This window comes from Gossypium arboreum, chromosome 5 (genome assembly GCF_025698485.1).
Source record: "Gossypium arboreum isolate Shixiya-1 chromosome 5, ASM2569848v2, whole genome shotgun sequence".
Taxonomy (NCBI): Eukaryota; Viridiplantae; Streptophyta; class Magnoliopsida; order Malvales; family Malvaceae; genus Gossypium; species Gossypium arboreum.
Window position 1 is genome coordinate 18,653,874 of NC_069074.1, and position 21,584 is coordinate 18,675,457.

A 21,584-nucleotide genomic window follows, 5' to 3' on the forward strand; every position below is an offset into this window, starting at 1 on the left:
TCTATAAAAGGAGCCCGAAGGATCGAGTATTTTGTTCACGTGACAACTTCAACTAACGAAGAGGGCTTAAAGCGAGGCGCTAGGCGAGAGCGAGAGTGAGAGGCGGAAAAGGGAAGAATGGGAGCCTGGGCTATCGCTGTACATGGTGGCGCTGGTGTCGACCCTAATCTCCCTAAGGAAAGACAAGACGAGGCTAAGAGACTCCTCACTCGTTGCCTTGATATTGGCATCTCTGCTCTCCGCTCTAATGTCCCCGCCATTGACGTCGTTGAACTTGTTGTATGTCCATTTTGCTTTCTTCCTTCCTTTCCTTTCCTTCCCATTAACCAAATGCCAATGTCGCCAGAAACAACAATTTTAATCTTGTTTGCCTATTCATAATATAGTAACTAAGTAAAGATAACATCTTTTAATAATGAATATGCAGACATCATTGAAAACGCTCTGGAAACTTGATTCGTATCGTTGATTGTTCTTAATTTAGATCATTCGAATTTTAACTATTTTGGATACAATGGGGAGTTTTTATTTGGTTTTTCATTTTTTTAATAAAAATTTGAAAATTGATTTGATAGGTGAGAGAACTGGAAACAGACCCGCTGTTCAACTCCGGGCGTGGGTCTGCTCTTACGGAGAAAGGAACAGTAGAAATGGAAGCCAGCATTATGGACGGGCCTAAAAGGAGATGCGGTGCCGTTTCTGGCTTAACCACGGTTAAGAACCCAATCTCCCTCGCCCGTCTCGTCATGGAGAAATCACCGCATTCTTATTTGACCACCCCGGGAGCCGAAGAGTTTGCCAAGAAACAGGTTTGTTCTTTTACCTGTTTAAAACCTTCATTGTCTTGGATCTTTGATTCTGCTTTCATGACCTACACGTGATGTGAGAGTTTATAATCTTCAGTTACGTAAGGCTCTTTGTTTCCTTTTTTTTTAAAAAAATAAAATAAAATTTGAATTTAATGTAATGGCTTGTACTTTTGTTCAGGGCGTGGAGATGGTGGACAATGATTACTTCATCACAGAAGATAACGTGGGGATGCTTAAGTTGGCTAAAGAAGCAAACTCAATCCTGGTACGTTTGATTTTGATCTACTTTTACCTGAAACGACATTGATTAATTTGATTGATGCAGCCGCGCACTAATCACCTGGTGTGGGATTATCCATGCCTAACCTTTTCTAGTTTTGAAATTTGAGCAGTTTGATTACCGTATCCCGACAGTTGGCACCTGCGGTGCAGCTGTGGACAGCCATTTGCAGATGAACGGGCTCCCGATCAGCGTCTACGCACCGGAGACAGTTGGGTGTGTGGTGGTTGACAAGGAGGGTCGGTGCGCTGCAGGCACTTCAACTGGTGGGCTCATGAACAAGATGTCAGGAAGGATCGGTGACTCGCCCATTATAGGTGCAGGGACCTACGCATGTGAGTTGTGCGGGGTGTCGTGCACAGGGGAAGGAGAAGCAATCATCCGAAGCACCCTGGCAAGGGATGTAGCTGCGGTTATGGAGTACAAAGGGTTGAATCTTCATGAGGCAGTGGATTATGTGATAAAGAACAGGTTGAACGAAGGTAAAGCAGGCCTAATTGCTGTGTCGAAGAATGGTGAGGTGGCTTGTGGGTTTAACACCACTGGGATGTTTAGGGGCTGCGCCACCGAGGGTGGGTTTATGGAGGTTGGTGTCTGGTAAAATAAAATGTTATTATTAGGATTGCATTACAATTTTTTCTTGTGGTGTTCCCCCAAAAGGGTTTGCTTTTTTCGTGATTTCAGTCATGTGCTTCACGCACGTGTTTTCTTTTTTGGGTTTCATCCATGTAATTGAGATGTCGAATAAATATTTAGTATCTTCAAATATTTGATTTTGTAGTTTTCCAGTAACCATCTATCCTACAACTTCTGTTTGAGTTGGTTTTAGACTAAAATTTTCAAATATTGGGAAATGGAATTTAAACTTACGTGATATCGCAGATACTAAAATTTATAGTCTCAAAAGAGAAATCTGCAAGACTACAAATTATGTGTATACCAACAGCAATCATGGTGTGGCCCCTAACAAAACCCCAGCTCGACATATTGGAACACCGGAGTCACTGATACTACATCGGATGCAGCACAGCGGCTAAAAATACCATATTTGCTATCATGGAAGCAGCAGGGGTTATCCCCTAAAGCAAAAAAAGACCAGTTGTGTGACACAATTTCGCACCTTGAGAAAACTTTGAGCTTGAGAAGGAGCATTTCCCATGGACTAACTATATTATTATTACTTTTTTAACATGCAATGCTTACCAGGAAAAAGGAAAATATAATTCCACCAGCATCAACTTCCCTTTATTTAAGTGGATTTAATTGACCTTTTCATCAAGGAGTTAGACGAAACCTAACTTGGTATATAAGTCAAGTTGTTTTGAGTAATGTTGGCAAAGCTTCAGCCAAAGATTGAACTGGAATTGACTTGTTATTCACATCGTAATACCACTGTTAGTATTGAAGTTAGAATCATTTTAATCATCAAATCTTTCAATTTTGTTTTATATAATAAAAAATTTTAAACTCTTATACCTATGAGAAACACTCCAATATTTAAAACCCTCTCTCTAGGTGAGAATGATCCAGAGAAATTGAGCAGTTATTATAAAGAAAGGAACAAAATTAGAACAAGGGGTTGGGACATTGTTACTTTGCAACGACCTGGGCTTGAACCGAAGGTATGCGTCAGCCAACATCTCCCCAAGTCTCACTTGGGCTTGAGTGGTAAGATGTAGGTCATCTGGTTCCAATGGTAGTCCCTTTGCGTCCACGCATTTCACATTTGGCAGGCCTATATTTAACTGGGCTTCTCTCACTTCCTCAACGTAAGGTCCCTCTCCTGATGCTAGAATCACCTACCAATTAAATTTACCATTATTTAGGGCTATTGAAAAAGAAAATTTCTTTGAAGAAAAATTTTGTTTGATTTGGTAAAATGATGATTTCAATGACAAAACCCAAAATTTTTTACACATTTAACATTGTAAACTGTTTTTACTTTCAAAAGTATGGGCAAATAGTAATGATAAATAAATTAACATGTGCCTCCCAACTAGACTGTACAGTTGTAATCTTTTGAAGCATTTGAATAATGGGTTTCTCTCCAGTAATCTAATGTGTCCATCTTTGTCAGCAAAGCTTAGTTCTTTGAACCTTAAATCTGAAATACTTGTTCTAGGACAAAGGACAACTCATGATTCAATAGTAAGGTCCAGTTAAGTCAATTCGATTCCACCAAATTTGTGTACATATTTAAAAGTCGCTTATATTCAGATGATTATGATCTATTCATGGTTTTAAAATAAAAACATTTGATGAATAAAAATCAATCAAACAAATGGTACGTACCTGGAATATTGGGAGCAAAGGTGCGTGCAGATCAGAACTTAAATTGTCGAAAAATGTCTTCAATCTACCTTTATACAATTCAACATCTTCTTCATTGACTGTATCGGCCTCGCCTTGATACCAAAGCATTGCTCTATAAACTCCTCCGCTCTGCTGCGCCATATCAGCTCTCTTTACCAACTGCTCATAAAGAAACTCCCCTTTCTGCCATTGGCTGATAGTAGTCCCTCCAACCGCACAAGGCACCAACCCCACCACCCCAAAGTTGGGGTCCTTGGTCAGCACCGCATTGGCAAAAGACATCCCAGGTCCAACCCCATCTGTCTTCCTGGCGTCAATGTCAGCATGGATTGGCTCACGGGCTTTGACCCACGCCAGGTCCGCACTCAACCGGAAGATGGAAGGGTTAGGTTGACACTGTGGAGGAACAACACCGTCCCATGTCCCAATGCCGGTCGATGTTTCGTTGGCTACACCTCCACGACCGGCCATGTTGCTTTGTCCGGCCAGGATAATTATGTTCAATTTATGTTTAAGTAGATTTTGACATTCGATTGGTAAGGCGTAAGCCAGAAGAGCCAAGGCAATGAAGGAAAGCATCAGACTGAGAGAGAGAGAGAGTTTGCGGCGTAGTGTGGCAAAAAGGGAGGTTGATCTTTCCGTCTCTCAATCTATTTATGACTGAGGAAGCAGAACCATGTTCAAAGCAAAGATAATGGTTGGTTGCTTGGTTTAGGGTTTTCCTCTTGGTTTTCTTGTCTTTTATTCCAATGTTCCATGTTTGTCAACTGTGTCATTCATATGGGATTTGCATTTTCTTACAAGGGTTGGATGTAAGTAGGTCATTTTCATGATTTAAATATCTATGCTAATGATGTTTCACCAGTTACAAACACTAATTTATGTATGTCTTATTATACTAGAATGAGAATCACATGCTTGGTTTTATATTTAATATTTTCTTTTTGGGGATGACAGACTACCAATAGCTATTTATACTTTCTATAGAAGAGAGCTTCAAATGACTTCATCAAATTGTTTTGAAAATGTTGACCATAGGAGCAGTGGGCCATGCTACTCATCACTTTTCCATTTTCTTTTTAATTTCCAAATTGCTGCCATAATTTATCTTTTATCCTAAAATGTTGGCATGGTTGCTGGGTTCATCCACTTCAATTCAGTTTAATTTGATTTTTTTTGGAATCTAAGGTATCTTCATATTTATTTTAAAATGGTGAAGAAAAATCCTTTCAAATTTATGGCCATTCATCTCAATAATTATTATATTTTACTCGTGATTAATTTTTTTTTTCTTATATATATTTATAAAAGAGAATCAAGTAATCTCACGATAAAACAGTGAGGCATTGGCAGCAAGTATTTGTATCTTTTCACTTAAAGAAGAAGAAGATATCATAGATTAACCAAAGAGCATATAAAATTAGTGGAAACTTTATTCAACAATGGCCGGTTGTGAAGAAGTCAGTGCTTTAAATCGTATAAGGAGTAAACAATATAGCCGCAGTTGAGTTGCATAGGGGCCGGGGTAGGGAACATTAACGCCTTGTACTCTTATCAGGGAAACGGGAAAAAGAAGTGGGGAAATGAGCTTTTCCTTTAATAGGCTCGCCTCCAACTATCTTCAGTGTCATGAAAAACTATACAAAATTGAAAGCTGAAGCATTGATTTCTGGATCAGTTGGCTGTGTAGATAATTCCCCACTGCAGCAGCTTGTACATATGAAAAGTCCTCCTAAAGCATCTTGATACATTAGCTTCAATCATAATCTGGTAACATAGAACACTATAGCAGCTTGTACAGATTGTAAATGGCAAAAGAATTGACCTTCCCTTGAGAAAATGGCAAAAGAATTGACCTTCCCTTGAGAATAATAACAATGCTGTTTCAGCAATTGTAACTCCTAAATGATGCTTATACAAGTATCTTTTGCAACAAAATCTGAATGATAATTCAATGGTGATAGGATGTCAAATTCCTACCAAGAAGTTCAACTAATAAAAACTTTAATGAACCAAAAAAAAAAGATAAAAACCCTACAGAAATTACTTATTTTTCGAGATTCCACTATAGATTCTATCCTGGATTCTGATATCCAACTCATATATACTAGATGTATGTTTTAAAAACCACACACACTGAAATACTTAACAAATTTTATGATGTATGTTTGTATATTTTCAACAATATTTTTCAAAGAAAGTTGAATGGGCTAAGATATTTCTAGACTTTTTATAAGACAAACAAAGTTTGGAAGCTTTTAAGTTGGTGACTCCATTTATTGTTTGATACTTAAATTTGTACAATTTTTTTTAATGGAAAAGTAAAATTAGGTTTTAACTTAGATATGAAAATAAGGAGAGAAGAGAGAAGCAAGTAAAAAGTACTTGTTTAAAAATCTTTTTTCTCAAGGATTGATTTTTAAAAAATTATATAATAAATAAATCCTTATTTGAAATAGAAAAGAGTATTTTTTGGTAGAACCAATGAGAAGTCAAATGCTTCACCTGTTCGATATTCGCGCACCATAGCAGATAACATAACATAAAGTAGCTCATTTGCATTAAGGAAGATCCTTCAACCAGCCAAGGTGATTGGGAGGTGTAGAGCTGACACCTATCACTACCCTTAAAAAGTATGATAGCTTTTATAGCTTTGCTCCTAGGGAATATTAAAATGTTTGAAATATGAACACTTTTTCTTACCTAGCTTTCCAAGGCCATTTTAAGGTATTCTCCAAGTACACCTGACCCACACTTGAGCCGTTCATTGCCTCATCTCGTTGCATGAGATTACTATCCCCTTGGTCTCTTCCACTTATAGCTCACCACCATGTTATTTGTTCGTTGCTTGACTTTTGGGGTCACCATTTAGGGGGATTTCCTATCCTAGAGCTCAAGTCTTGTCCAAACCACCTATTCGACATTGTGGCACAACAATGTTGGGCATGACATCTTGCAACCACTTTCACACTCTTTTAGACGCTAATGTTGGAAGCATATAATAAAAAAATATGATATATGAGTTAAATGGGATGATTCAACTTGTAACGATCTAAAGTTTACGAGTATCAGAAAATTATACTTTTGGGTTATCATTTCTATAAAATAAATTCGTAAATATTTATTAGAAATAGTTACGAAGCTAGTAGTATGGTTAATTAGACTTTGGTTAAGTAAATTAGCCTGAATTAAAGTTAATTTAGTGAAAGAATTAGATTGAATAAAGGGTAAAAGTTGAATTGTAGAATAAAAAGTCAAAGGACTAAATTAGCAATTAAACCTTAAGTGACAAATGTATGGTAAAAACTAAATACAAGTGTAAAAAGTATTATACATACATTTATAATATATGTATGTATTTACTTATTATTTAAGTAAATAATAATAATTACTAAAATATAATAATAATATAATATAATAGTTAAAGTAAATAAAAGAAAATAAAGAAACAAAATAGAAAAAGGAACAAAGACTGAAAACAGAATAGGAAAGAAAGAAAGGGAAAGAAAAAGAAATGGGAAAATTAGAGTTTTGAAGTTTGAAGCTTAATTGGCAAGTTAATTTAGTCCCTTTTCTTGTGATTTTCATGTTTTTAGAATCCTAGAACAAAGCCCTACTTGAATTATGTTGAAATTTAGAAAGTTAGTGAATTTTTAGATGTTGATTAAGTTGAACAATTAAATGAATTATGAGATAAAGTGATAGAAATCCAAGTTAGAAGTGGGAGAAAGATTGAATTGTAAAAAGAGATACAAGTTTTGTTATAGTAGGGACTAAACTTAAAAGATTGTAGAATTGATGTTTTATGGAGGAAGTTAAGTGTTAAAACTTGTAAAAGATGGATTAGAATGAAAATATGGGATTTGTTTTGAAGAAAAAGAGTAGCTATGGTTTAAGGACTAAATTGGAATTTAGGTAAAAGCTATGTAGAAATTGAATTGTATAATGTTAAACGGTACATTAATAATTTTTGATTGTTTAATTTTTCGTAGCTAATGTAGTATCGGAAACATTGACAAAGAAAGGAAAAGAGAAAGTGAGCGAAGAGTACTTCAAGAATTACGGTTTGTATTTCTATAAACCGAATTTAATAGTTATTTATTGTATTTATTATTTAAATTGTATGGAAAATGAAGATAAGGTAAGTATCGTTATCTTATAGTACTGATTTGAAATGTGAATGTTTAAATTTAAAAAAAAAAACTGAAAAACCCTATTAACAGTGTCGAGATAGTTGGATGTAATTGGCATACCATAGGATTGGAAGTGTTCAGGGATATTCGACCTTGAGTCGATAAAACATCTCGTGTCTCGTACTGTTGCTATTACTGTTTTGGATTAATTCCAATGAGGTACTTTGTACCGTACTGTTACTGTTTATTCCGACTTTGGCCGATGAAGCACTATGTGATATACTGGTGTGTGGGTTGGATCCATGTATCCGTCCAGGTCTGAGTTATATTAATAGGGGTAAATTACTGTACTAAAGACTGAATGATACTGACTGAACTGAAAATCTTACTGGTTTTGATTCTATTGATAAATGTTAATATGAAATAAAGACAATTGATTGAAAATTCATGGTGTACTTATTTGTTAGAATCTATGAATTAAGTATAGATGTATCATTTAAGTATTGGTTTATAGAAATACCACTGAGTTTATACTCAGCGTACAGTTTGTTTCCGTGTGCAGGTTAGGTACAGAAGCGACTAATGTCTCAACATCCAAACCAACCCCCGAACTCAAATACTTGGTGATGTATCTTATTTTGAGAAATGGCATGTACCTAGGTTGTAAATGTAATCATTTTGGTATGTTAGTGAGAATGTTGCCATAAAATGCTGATGATAGTATGGAACATGCATATTTTGAGTATATGTATATATATAAGTTTAATTAGCATAATAGTATAAAGTTTTGTTGATATAAATGGTAGTAACAATGAATGTATATTGGTTGGATGTTTAAATTAGCCATTTGAATGTGTTTTGGACTGGTTGAAAGATTGGATTTTAAATTGCTTGTTATTCAAGGTTTGCAGGGTTGGTAAACTTGAACTATAAGGTTCATTTTGAGTCCACACGGCCTGGCACACGGGCGTGTGATCAGACCGTGTGAGACACACGGCTTGCACACTGGCATGTTTGTAATGGCCTAAATTCAAGGTTATCGGAACAATGGTTTCGTAACCATAGATCCGATTTAAAGAGAAATTTATTTCAATATTTTTACTTGAAAATTGATATGATAGGAAAATCGTATGAAAATATTGATAGGAAAATTTTATCGATTTAGTGATTAGTTAGAAAAAGAAATTATTGAAGAAATTGGGTAAAATAAGGTATCGGGACCTCTATCTCGTAAAACCGAGTCAAAAATAATTTTATAAATATTTATGAAATTTTATTAATGTGGTATTAAAATTTCGTTAGGAAATTTTAATGTTTGGGTAGTCAATTAAATGAAAAGGACTAAATTGTAATAGGTGTAAAAGTTGCTAGAGTGATTAAATAGCTTAAGAGTCTAATGAGAAAGGATTTAAAAGGCAATTAGACCCAAAATTTATTTGGGCTGGACGGAAAGGGTATGAAATCAGCAGAAAAATTGATAAATTAAGGGTAAAATTGAAATATTGCAAAATTAACTAAATAAACTAGGACTAAATAGGAAATATCTAGATTTCTCTTCATTTCTCTTCAATTCCAGCAGCTAAAAATGCCATAGGAGGGTTCTCTAAGCTGGTATTTCATAATTTTTGCACCAAGTGAGTTAATCCTTGCCTTTTTCTTGTAATTTTTGTGTTTCTAAGACTGTTACAACTAGGTCCTACTATTAAATTCATTAGTTTTTGATTTCATGGATGAAATTGAAAGTCACCATGGTTGAGTGTTGTAAGTTTATGATGAAATAGAATGAAATTAAATCTTTAATTTGTTTATGAGATGATTTTATTAGGCAATTTCAATGGAAATTGATTTTTAGGACCTAATTGTGAAAATGTTTGGAATTAAAGTCTATTGCTGAAATTATGATTCCTAAAGGTTGTAAACTAGTTTAAGGTGATAGAATAAAATGTTAATTTAGAAAAATCAGCTCAATTGAGAGGCTAATTGAGTAGGGACGAAATTATCATTTATTAAAAGCTTAGGGGAAAAATGGTAATAAACAGCTTGCACTAAAACAGTTTGGACAGCAGCAGTAGACTAACTTTGAAAAATCATAATAAATTGTAGGAATTGAATTAGAAGATGAAAAAAATATGAAATTAAAGCTTATTGAGTCTAGTTTCTCATAGAATAAATATTGTATGCAATGGATTTGTAAATTTTGAGATATAATGAATTTTGTGAGACAAGGTCAGAATGAATTCTGGTTCCCCTATTCTGACTTTAAAAATTATAAAAAATTGAATAAAAATAATTAGGGACTTAAATTTATATGTATAGAATTATGAATGAGTCTATTTTTAATAGAAACAAACGAGAACATCATTTGAATTCTGTATAAAGAGATAATTTATTTTTAGTGAAAAAGGGTCAGAACTGTTAGACAACAGAACAGGGGTGACTTTGAAGAATAAACTGTACTGATTGGCTAAACCAAAAATTCTAAAAATTTTATGGTAAAAATATATATGAGTCTAGTTTCAGGGAAAATTAACGGATCTTAATTTGGAGTTCCGTAGCTCAAGTTATAAATAATTTAGTGACTATAACTCAAGTAGACAACTTTGAATGAACTATAAATAATAATTGAATTATAGAGAATGTTGCATATGAACATGAAATGTATTAAATTTATAATTAAATTTATTTATTTAGATCTATAAGATTCAAATACTGAAGCTAGATCGAGGAAAGGAAAAGTTCGGGATTAGTAGATTTTTACTGTTTACAAACAAGTATCAAGGTAAGTTCGTGTAACTTGAATTATATTCTTAAATGCTTGAAATGCATGTTTTGATATGAATATGATTTGAATGTTCATTATATGGAAATTTATGAAACATTGATATATTTGATAAAATGGGAAGAAATCCTGCTTTGAATGAAAGGAAAATTTGATGGATCTCTGAAAAGGAATTGACGGTAAAAGGATCTAGCCGAACAGGCGATCCTATCTGATATAGCCCTCCGAAGAATATGTGTAAAATGGATTTAGCCAGATGGGTAATCCGAATTAGGGTCTGAATTTAGCTCGGACTGGTAATTCGGATCCAAGCTCATTAGAGTAATTGTCGTTGCGAGGATTTAGCTTTGACTGGTAATCCCGAAAATACTCTATGAGTTTATATTGCAGGGGATTTAGCCTGGACTGGTAATCCCGCTGCAAGGTTGAGGTTCGCAGGAGTGTGCTCTCTGAAATGGAAATGTGCGCACATGGATATGAATTGACGGACCCGGAATTGTACACTAGATGTGTACCTCTGAAAATCCATCGAAATTTCGATAAATTCAACGGGATAAGTATAAAAAAATAACAAGGAAATGGAAATTATGATATTGATGAGCTCATCAATCATGGTATATATTATTGGTACATGGAAATTATTGTACTAACTTGAATGTTGAGTTTGTGCATATTAGGGTAATAATGCATTGAATGGATATATGGATATTTATTGTATTGTATTGAAAATATTAGGTAAGTATAATTCTTGTTACATGAGCTTACTAAGCACAAAGTGCTTACCCTGTTTCCTTTTTCCCTGTTTTGTAGTGTTAAGAACTCGGAGGTCGGATTTGGTCGGAGACACATCACACTGTCAACCTCAGGATTTCGGTATATAAAGAAACTTTATTTTGGAAATCAATGGCATGTATAAGCTAACAAAGCAAATGTTAACGTGAAATGAATGTAAAGTTAGCCATTAGTATGGTTAACAAACCTGGTTATAGATATGTGATGACGTTATCTTATATAAATGCATGAATCTATCATGAAAATATGTTGAATTGATTTGGTTGATGTGGATTGGTCTCGATTTAATATTACAAGGAAGGTTAGATATTTATAAAAGGGCTATATTGAATATAAAAAAAAATTTAATTCGTAAACTCCGGTAATGCCTCGTACCCTATTCCGGCAATGAATACGGGTAGGGGTATTACATTTATTGGTATCAGAGCTACGGTTTAGCCGGTTCTAAGACCGATGTAGCAAATTCGGGATTAGCTATACATGCCATTTAAATTATTATTGATAGTGTGATATCTCCTGACCATTTAAAATGTGTTTTTCTTATAGTAATGTCATCCGACCGAGCTCAATCTGAGGAAGCTGGGAGTCATGCTCCGGCTTTAGTACAAAGAGAAGAAACTAGCAGTAGAAGGCCTGAGACAGAGGGTCGAGGGGAGGAGGCAAAAACAGCCTTCTTTCAAATGATGAATGAATGGTTTAATCAATACTTAAGAACTAACCCTGTAGTGCAGCAAGTTCAAGCTCCCCCTCCTGCTCCTCGACCGGTTCCCGAGATCCCACAAGGTACAGTCTCGAATCATCGAAAAGGAAAAGCTCCAGTAGATAAAATTCAAAAATATGGGGCCGAAGAATTTCGAGCAACAGTTGATGATGATTCCGAACGGGCTGAATTCTGGTTAGAAAACACTACTCGGGTTCTGAAAGAATTATCTTGTACACCAGAAGAATGTCCAAATGTGCCGTCTCATCGCTAAAAGATACAACTTACCATTGGTGGAATACTAAAGCTTCAGCTTGTTCAAAGTAGAAATTACATGGGAATTCTTTCAGACCGAGTTTAGAAAAAAATATATCAGCCAGAGGTTCCTTGACCAGAAAAGAAAAGAATTTATTGAGCTGAAACAGGGCAATAGATCAGTATCTGAATATGAAAGAGAATTTGTTCGATTGAGTAAATATGCTCGAGAATGGGTACAGTCAGAAGCTGAAATGTGCAAACGATTCGAGGAAGGGTTGAATGAAGACATTAAGTTACTGATCGGAATTCTTGAAATTCGAGAGTTTGCTACATTGGCAGAGAGAGCTTATAAAGCAGAAAAATTGAACAAAGAAAAGAAACAGGCTGAGAGGGAAGCTCGAATTTTTAGTAAAAAACCGATGGGAAAATCCCAGTTTTCTGCTTCAAAGAAATTGAAGAAATATCAGGATCGTTCTACTTCAGCCATTGGGTATTCGAGCAAAGAGCGAGGTTCTCAACGCACTAATCCAAGGCCTTTTACTCCATCAGTGACCAGTGTTGGCAGTGTTGGCACTCCTAAACCGAGATGCCAGTACTGTAATAAAGCTCATTTTGGTGAATGCCGATTTAAGAGTGGGGCTTGTTACCGATGTGGTTCTTTTGACCATTTCCTCAGAGATTGTCCAAAAAGGGTTGAAAAAGAAGTTGAACATATATCGAAGCCGAGTAATCTAGTTTTGAGGGGCAGACCACCTCGACCATCCGGTAATGTCAGTGGTAGTCAAGGAGCTACAAAAGATACTATAGGTAGGCCTGAGGTACGAGCACCTGCTAGGACATATGCCATTCGTGCGAGAGAAGATGCTTCACACCGATGTTATTATTGGTACATTTTCTTTACTTGATAATCGATATTATGCATTGATTGATCCCGGTTCTACGCATTCATATATACGTGTTAAACTTGCAATTGTTAAAAATTTATCTGTTGAACTTACTGAATTTGTGGTTAAAGTCTCGAACCCCCTAGGCCAGTCTGTGTTAGTGGATAAAATTTGTAAAAATTGTCCACTGATGGTAAGAGGTTATTGTTTCCCGACTAATTTGATGTTATTGCCATTTGATGAATTTGACGTGATATTGGGTATGGATTGGTTAACCCAGCATGATGCGGTAGTAAATTGTAAACAAAAATATATTGTGCTAAAATGTCAGAATGGTGAATTGCTCCGGGTTAAATCGATCGACGGAGGGTTATCGATATGATTTCATAATGGCAAGCATGAGGTATGTCAAAAAGGGGTATGATGCTTACTTGGCTTATGTACTCGACACCAAGGTATCTGAGTCAAAGATACAGGCAGTTCCAGTGGTATGTGAATTTTCCGATGTATTTCCAAAAGAATTACCAGGATTGCCACCAGAAAGAGAAGTGGAATTTTCTATAGATTTGATTCCGGGAACTACTCCGATCTCCATAGCTCTGTACCGGATGGCTCCTATAGAATTAAAAGAGTTAAAGACACAGTTGCAAGAGCTTGTTGACAGGGGTTTTGTCCGACCGAGTCATTCACCTTGGGGTGCTCCGGTTCTATTTGTGAAAAAGAAAGATGGGTCTTTGAGATTGTGAATCGACTACCGGCAGCTTAATAAAGTAACCATAAAGAATAAGTACCCGTTACCCCGGATTGATGATTTATTTGATCAGCTGAAATGTGCTACTATGTTTTCAAAGATTGATCTTCGATCAGGTTATTATCAGTTACGGGTAAAGGAGACAGATGTGCCAAAAACAACCTTTAGAACCAGGTACGGGCATTATGAGTTTCTAGTTATGCCGTTTGGGCTAACTAATGCACTTGCAGTATTCATGGATTTGATGAACCAGATATTCAGACCGTACTTAGACAAATTTGTAGTAGTATTCATTGATGATATTTTGGTTTATTCTCGGGATGAAGAAGAACATGCAGAACATTTGAGAATTGTGTTGCAAATTCTACGAGAGAAGCAGTTGTATGCTAAATTCAGTAAATGTAAATTTTGGCTTCGAGAAGTGGGTTTTCTTGGACACATTGTATCTGCCGAAGGCATCAGGGTAGATCCAAGTAAAATCTCACTATTGTCAATTGGAGTCCACCAAGAATGTATCCGAAGTTAGAAGTTTCTTGGGTTTAGTGGGTTATTATCGGAGATTTGTACAGGATTCTCTATGATAGCTTCTCCAATGACTCGATTATTGCAGAAAGATGTAAAGTTCGAGTGGACTAATGAATGTCAACAAAGTTTCAACCGATTGAAAGACCTATTAACGAAAGCACCTGTATTAGTGCAGCCTGAACCGGGTAAGGAATTTGTTATTTACAGTGATGCCTCATTAAATAGTTTAGGTTGTGTTTTGATGCAAGAAGGTAAAGTAATAGCCTATGCTTCAAGACAACTTAAACCACATGAAAGAAATTACCCAGTACATGATCTTGAATTAGTTGTTATTGTATTTGCGCTAAAGATATGGCGGCATTACTTGTACAGTGAGAAATGTCATATTTATACTGATCATAAAAGGTTGAAATATTTGATGACACAGAAAGATTTGAATTTGAGACAATAGCAGTGGCTTGAACGATAAAGGACTATGATTTGATTATTGATTACCATCCGGTAAGGCTAATGTTGTAGCTGATGCTTTGAGTAGGAAATCTCTGTTTGCTTTACGAGCTATGAATACCGGTTATCATTGATGATGATGGTTCAATCCTAGCTGAATTGAGAGCTAAACCGACATTTTTACAAAGAAATATGTGAAGCTCGGAAAAATGATGAGAAGTTACAGTTAAACGGGCACAGTGTGAGTCGGTAATGATTCGAATTTGATTGGTTCGATGATTGTTTATTATTCGAGGTAGGGTATGTGTACCTCGAATTGAGCTCATCTGAAAGATTCTACGCGAGGCCCACGTGAGTACATGTCTGTACATCCGGGAGTAATAAAATGTATAATGATCTGAAAAAGATGTACCGTGGTCGGAATGAAACGTGATATCTCCGAGTTTGTATCAAGGTGTTTAATATGTCAACAAGTTAAAGTGAACATCGGTACCTTGAGGTTACTTCACCAATTACTATACGGAATGGAAATGGGAAAGAATCACTATGGATTTTGTATCGGGCTACCTTTGTCTCCGAGGAAAAAGATGCTATTTGGGTGATTGTTGATCGATTAACAAAGTCAGCTCACTTTATTCCGGTACGTATGGATTATTCTTTAGATAAACTAGCTGAACTGTACATATCTCGAGATTGTCGTTACATGGAGTGCCTGTCTCCATTATATCGATAGAGATCCCGATTTACGTCTCGTTTCTGGGATAAATTGCAAGAAGCCTTGGGTACTCAGTTGTATTTCAGCACTGCATTTCATCCTCAGACAAATGGTCAATCTGAGCGTGTAATTCAAGTATTGGAAGATATGCTCCGATGTTGTATACTAGAGTTTGAAGGTAATTGGGAGAGGTATCTACCTTTGATTGAATTTGCTTACAATAACAGTTATCAGTCTAGTATTAAAATGGCTCCGTATGAAGCTTTGTATGGTAAAAAATGTAGAACACCGTTATATTGGACAGAGCTCAGTGAAAGAAAGATACATGGGGTTGATTTGATCCTGGAAACAGAAGAAAAAGTAAAGGTTATTTGAGATAGTCTAAAAGCAGCTTCCGATCGTCAAAAATAATATGCCGACCTTAAGCGAAAAGAGATTGAATTTCAAGTCGGTGACAAGGTATTTCTGAAAGTGTCTCCTTGGAAGAAAGTTCTTCGATTCGGTCGAAAGGGTAAATTGAGTTCAAGATTTATCGGGCCCTATGAAATTATAGAAAGAATTGGACCGGTCGCTTATCGATTGGCATTACCTCCGGAACTTGATAGAATCTATAATGTTTTTCATGTATCTATGTTACGACAATATCGATCAGATCCTTCACATGTTATTTCTTCGATAGAAGTAGAGATTCAACCGGATATGACTTACAGTGAAGAACCGGTCAAGATATTGGCACGAGAGACAAAAAAGCTTAGAAATAAAAAGATAAATTTGGTGAAAGTATTGTGGCAAAAGCACGGGATTGAGGAAGCAACATGGGAACCGGAGGAGGCAATGAGGAAACAATACCCAAACCTCTTTACTGGTAAGATTTTCGAGGACGAAAATCCTTAAAAGGGGGGAAGAGTTGTAATGGCCTAAATTAAAGGTTATCGGAACAATGGTTTCGTAATCATAGATCCGATTTAAAGAGAAATTTATTTCAATATTTTTGCTTGAAAATTGATATGATAGGAAAATCGTATGAAAATATTGATAGGAAAATTTTATCGATTTAGTGATTAGTTAGAAAAAAAAATTATTGAAGAAATTGGGTAAAATAAGGTATCGGGACCACTATCTCGTAAAACCGAGTCAAAAATAATTTTATAAATATTTATGAAATGTTATTAATGTGGTATTAAAATTTCGTTAGGAAATTTTAATGTTTGGGTAGTCAATTAAATGAAAAGGACTAAATTGTAATAGGTGTAAAAGTTGCTAGAGTGATTAAATAGCTTAAGAGTCTAATGAGAAAGGATTTAAAAGGAAATTAGACCCAAAATTTATTTGGGCTGGACGGCAAGGGTATGAAATCAGCAGAAAAATTGATAAATTAAGGGTAAAATTGAAATATTGTAAAATTAACTAAATAAAACTAGGACTAAATAGGAAATATCTAGATTTCTCTTCATTTCTCTTCAATTCCAGCAGCTAAAAACGCCATAGGAGGGTTCTATAAGCTGGTATTTCATAATTTTTGCACCAAGTGAGTTAATCCTTGCCTTTTTCTTGTAATTTTTGTGTTTCTAAGACTTTTACAACTAGGTCCTACTATTAAATTCATTAGTGTTTGATTTCATGGATGAAATTAAAAGTCACCATGGTTGAGTGTTGTAATTTTATGATGAAATAGAATGAAATTAAAGCTTTAATTTGTTTATGAGATGATTTTATTAGGCAATTTCAATGGAAATTGATTTTTAGGACCTAATTGTGAAAATGTTTGGAATTAAAGTCTATTGCTGAAATTATGATTCCTAAAGGTTGTAAACTAGTTTAATGTGATAGAATAAAATGTTAATTGAGAAAAATCAGCTCAATTGAGAGGCTAATTGAGTAGGGACGAAATTATCATTTATTAAAAGCTTAGGGGAAAAATGGTAATAAAAAGCTTGCACTAAAACAGTTTGGACAGCAGCAGTAAACTAACTTTGAAAAATCACAAAAAATTGTAGGAATCGAATTAGAAGATGAAAAAAATATGGAATTAAAGCTTATTAAGTCTAGTTTCTCATAGAAGAAATATTGTAAGCAATGGATTTGTAAATTTTGAGATATAATGAATTTTGTGAGACAAGGTCAGAATGAATTCGGGTTCCCATGTTCTGACTTTGAAAAATTATAAAAAAATTGAATAAAAATAATTAGGGACTTAAATTTATATGTATAGAATTATGAATGAGTCTATTTTTAATAGAAACAAACGAGAACATCATTTGAATTCTGTATAAAGAGATAATTTATTTTTAGTGAAAAAGGGTCAGAACTGTTAGACAACAGAACAGAGGTGAATGTGAAGAATAAACTGTACTGATTGGCTAAACCAAAAATTCTGAAAATTTTATGGTAAAAATATATATGAGTCTAGTTTCAGGGAAAATTAACTGATCTTAATTTGGAGTTCCGTAGCTCAAGTTATAAATAATTTAGTGACTATGACTCAAGTAGACAGCTTTGAATGAACTATAAATAATAATTAAATTATAGAGAATGTTGCATATGAACATGAAATGTATTAAATTAATAATTAAATTTATTTATTTAGATCTATAAGATTCAAATCTGAAGCTAGATCGAGGAAAGGAAAAAGTTCGGGATTAGTAGATTTTCTTGTTTACAAACAAGTATCAAGGTAAGTTCGTGTAACTTGAATTATATTCTTAAATGCTTGAAATGCATGTTTTTGATATGAATATGATTTGAATGTTCATTATATGGAAATTTATGAAACATTGATATATTTGATAAAATGGGAAGAAATCTCGTTTGAATGAAAGGAAAATTCAATGGATCTCTGAAAAGGAATTGACGGTAAAAGGATCTAGCCCGAACAGGCGATCCTATCCTGATATAGCCCTCCAAAGAATATGTGTAAAATGGATTTAGCCGGACGGGTAATTCGACTTAGGTCTGAATTTAGCTTTGGACTGGTAATTCAGATGCAAACTCATTAGAGTAATTGTCGTTGCGAGGATTTAGCTTTGACCGGTAATCGACAATACTCTATGAGTTTATATTGCGAGGATTTAGCTCGACCGTAATCCATTTGCAAGGTTGAGGTTCATGGAGTGTGCTCTCTGAAATGGAAATGTCGCATGGATATGAATTGACGGACCGAATTGTACACTAAATGTGTACCTCTGAAAATCCATTGAAATTCCGATAAATTCAACGGGATAAGTATAAAAAAATAACAAGGAAATGGAAATTATGATATTGATGAGCTCATCAATCATGGTATATATTATTGGTACATGGAAATTATTGTACTAACTTGAATGTTGAGTTTGTGCATATTAGGGTAATAATGCATTGAATGGATATATGGATGTTTATTGTATTGTATTGAAAATATTAGGTAAGTATAATTCTTGTTACATGAGCTTACTAAGCACAAAGTGCTTACCCCGTTTCCTTTTTCCCTGTTTTGTAGTGTTAAGAGCTCGGAGGTCGGATTTGGTGGAGACACATCACATTTATCAACCTCGGGATTTCGGTATATAAAGAAACTTTATTTTGGAAATCAATGGCATGTATAAGCTAACAAAGTAAATGTTAACGTGAAATGAATGTAAAGTTAGCCATTAGTATGGTTAACAAACCTGGTTATAGATATGTGATGACATTATCTTATATAAATGCATGAATCTATCATGAAAATATGTTGAATTGATTTGGTTGATGTGGATTGGTCTCGATTTAATATTACAGGGAATGTTAGATATTTATAAAAGGGCTATATTGAATATAAAAAAAAAATTTAATTCGTAAACTCCGGTAATGCCTCGTACCCTATTTCGGTAATGAATACGGGTAGGGGTATTACGATGTTGTTAGGCCGTGTGTCCCCTGCACCTAAAATGTTGTAAAGCAGAATGCTTTGGTATGACCACACGAGCAGAGACATGGGTGTGTGTGTCGGCCGTGTGAAGTGCACGGTTATAGCACACGGGTATGCGTTTGGCCGTGTGAAAACTGCACTAGGTTCGTATTGAAAATAATTCCACACAGGCTGAGCACACGGGCGTGTGACTTGGCTGTGTGAAACTAATTTGTTCATGAGAAATAAGTCAGAGAAGTACACGGCTAAAGGATAATGCGTGTCCAATCCGTGTGAGTCACACGGGGTGACAACACGGGCGTGTCCCTAATTCACACGGGCGTGTGGTACTGTTCCATAAGTGAAAATTTTTAGAATTTTACGAGAAATCATATGAGTGTTCGAATATGTTCCAAAGTGATTTTAATCTCTATTTTGAGCCACAATAACCCATATATGAGACAATATGTTATTTATAAATTGTTTAGAATTAATATTTCTATATTATTTGTATATTGAACTGATATGACTAGTAATACTCTGTAATCCTGTTCCGATGCAGGAAAAGGATTAAGGGGTGGTACACAACCCTAAACCTTAAACCTTATTTTCGAATATCCCTTATGTGATTCCCTTTGAAACTCGGGTTTAGTGCCTTTTAGCTCACATGCCTTCTCTGGAACAACCCGTACGATGAAGTCTCTGTATTTGGTTACTGTTTGACGTGTCAATGGTAAATTAAGGATAGATTTGAGTAAGTAAAGTATTTGTTCTAGCTAAGTATAAAATTTTGTGTAATACGCAATTTGGCAAAATCCTAGTTTGGTAAGCTCTAAGGTTTGACGGACTCTTTAGTTAAGTACTTGCCCAACCTAGATGCTTTGGGTGAACTCGTTAAGTTCGCAGTTGTTTAGATTTGTTTATTATTTTTTTATAGTGATTTAGTTAGTCAAGTTGAGGTCTAATTAGGACAGAACTAGACTACTTTAGATTAACACCCCAAACTCATATTTGTTGCCGGAATAGGATACGAGGCATTACCGGAGTTTACGAATTATTTTTTATAATTTTTTTTAAAACTCAATATAACCCTTTTATAGATATTTAACCTTCCTTGCAATTTTAAACCGAGACCAATCCACATCAACCAATCCAATTCAACATATTTTCAAGATAAATTCACGCATATTTATAAGATAACCTCATCATATACCAAAATCAAGATTTGTTAGTCATACCAATGACTGACCTTGCAATCATTTCACATTAATATTTACTTTATTAGTTTATACATGCCATTGATTTCCAAAATAAAGTTTCTTTATATACCGAAATCTTGAGGTTGATAGTGTGATGTGTCTCTGACCGAATCCGACCTTTGAGCTCTTAACATTATAAAACAGGGGAAAAGGAAACAGGGTAAGCACTTTGTGCTTAGTAAGCTCATGTAATAAGAATTATACTTACTTAATATTTTAAATACAATTCAATAACTTTCATATATCCATTCAATGCATTATTACCCTAACATGCATAAACTCAACATTCAAGTTAGTCCAATAATTTCCATGTATCAATAATATATACCATGATTGATGAGCTCATCAATACCATGATTTCCATTCCCTTATTATTTTTCCTTATTTATCTCGTTGAATTTCTCATAATTTCGATGAATTTTCAGGGGTACACTTTAGAGTACAAATCCGGGTCCATCAATTTATATTCATGTGCGTACATTTCCATTTCAAAGAGTACATTCTCGCGAACTTCACCCTTACAGCGGGATTACCAGTCCAGGTTAAATCCCATGTAATATAAACTCATAGAGTATTGTCGGGATTACCAGTCCAGGCTAAATCCCCTGCAATGACAATTACTCTAATGAGCTTGGATCTGAATTACCAGTCCAGGCTAAATTCAGACCCTGGTTCAGATTACCCGTCTGGGCTAAATCCATTTTACACATATTCTTCGGGAGGGCTATATCAGGATAGGATCACTCATCCGGGCTAGATCCTTTTTATTGTCAATTCCTTTTTCAGAGATCCATCGAATTTTCCTTTCATTCAACCAGGATTTCTTCCTTTTTTTATCAAATATATCAATGTTTCATTAATTTTCATACAATTCACATTCAAATCATATTCACATCAATAACATACATTTCAAGCATTTAAGAATATAATTCAAATTACACGAACTTACCTCGATACTTGTTCGTATACAAAAATCTACTAATCCTGAACTTTTTCTTTTCCTCGATCTAGCTTCGTATTTGAATTTTCTATATCTAAATAAATAAATTTAATCATAAATTTAATACATTTCATCTT

General features: G+C 34.9%; 2 protein-coding genes across 2 annotated transcripts; one reads left to right on the forward strand and one right to left on the reverse strand.

Moving 5' to 3' along the window:
* Window positions 1–1,857, forward strand: LOC108450174 (probable isoaspartyl peptidase/L-asparaginase 2). The gene is made up of 4 exons (XM_017747684.2): window positions 1–279; window positions 576–809; window positions 988–1,074; window positions 1,202–1,857. The coding sequence occupies exons 1-4, from the start codon at window positions 118–120 to the stop codon at window positions 1,688–1,690; spliced, it is 972 nt and encodes a 323-aa protein (XP_017603173.1). The 5' UTR covers window positions 1–117; the 3' UTR covers window positions 1,691–1,857.
* Window positions 1,858–2,505: 648 nt separating this feature from the next.
* Window positions 2,506–4,181, reverse strand: LOC108452207 (probable carbohydrate esterase At4g34215). Its single transcript, XM_017749974.2, has 2 exons — window positions 3,382–4,181; window positions 2,506–2,888 (listed from the first exon to the last, which is right to left on the reverse strand). Exons 1-2 carry the CDS (start codon window positions 3,979–3,981, stop codon window positions 2,601–2,603), a joined length of 888 nt encoding a protein of 295 aa, XP_017605463.1. The 5' UTR covers window positions 3,982–4,181; the 3' UTR covers window positions 2,506–2,600.
* Window positions 4,182–21,584: the final 17,403 nt, after the last annotated feature.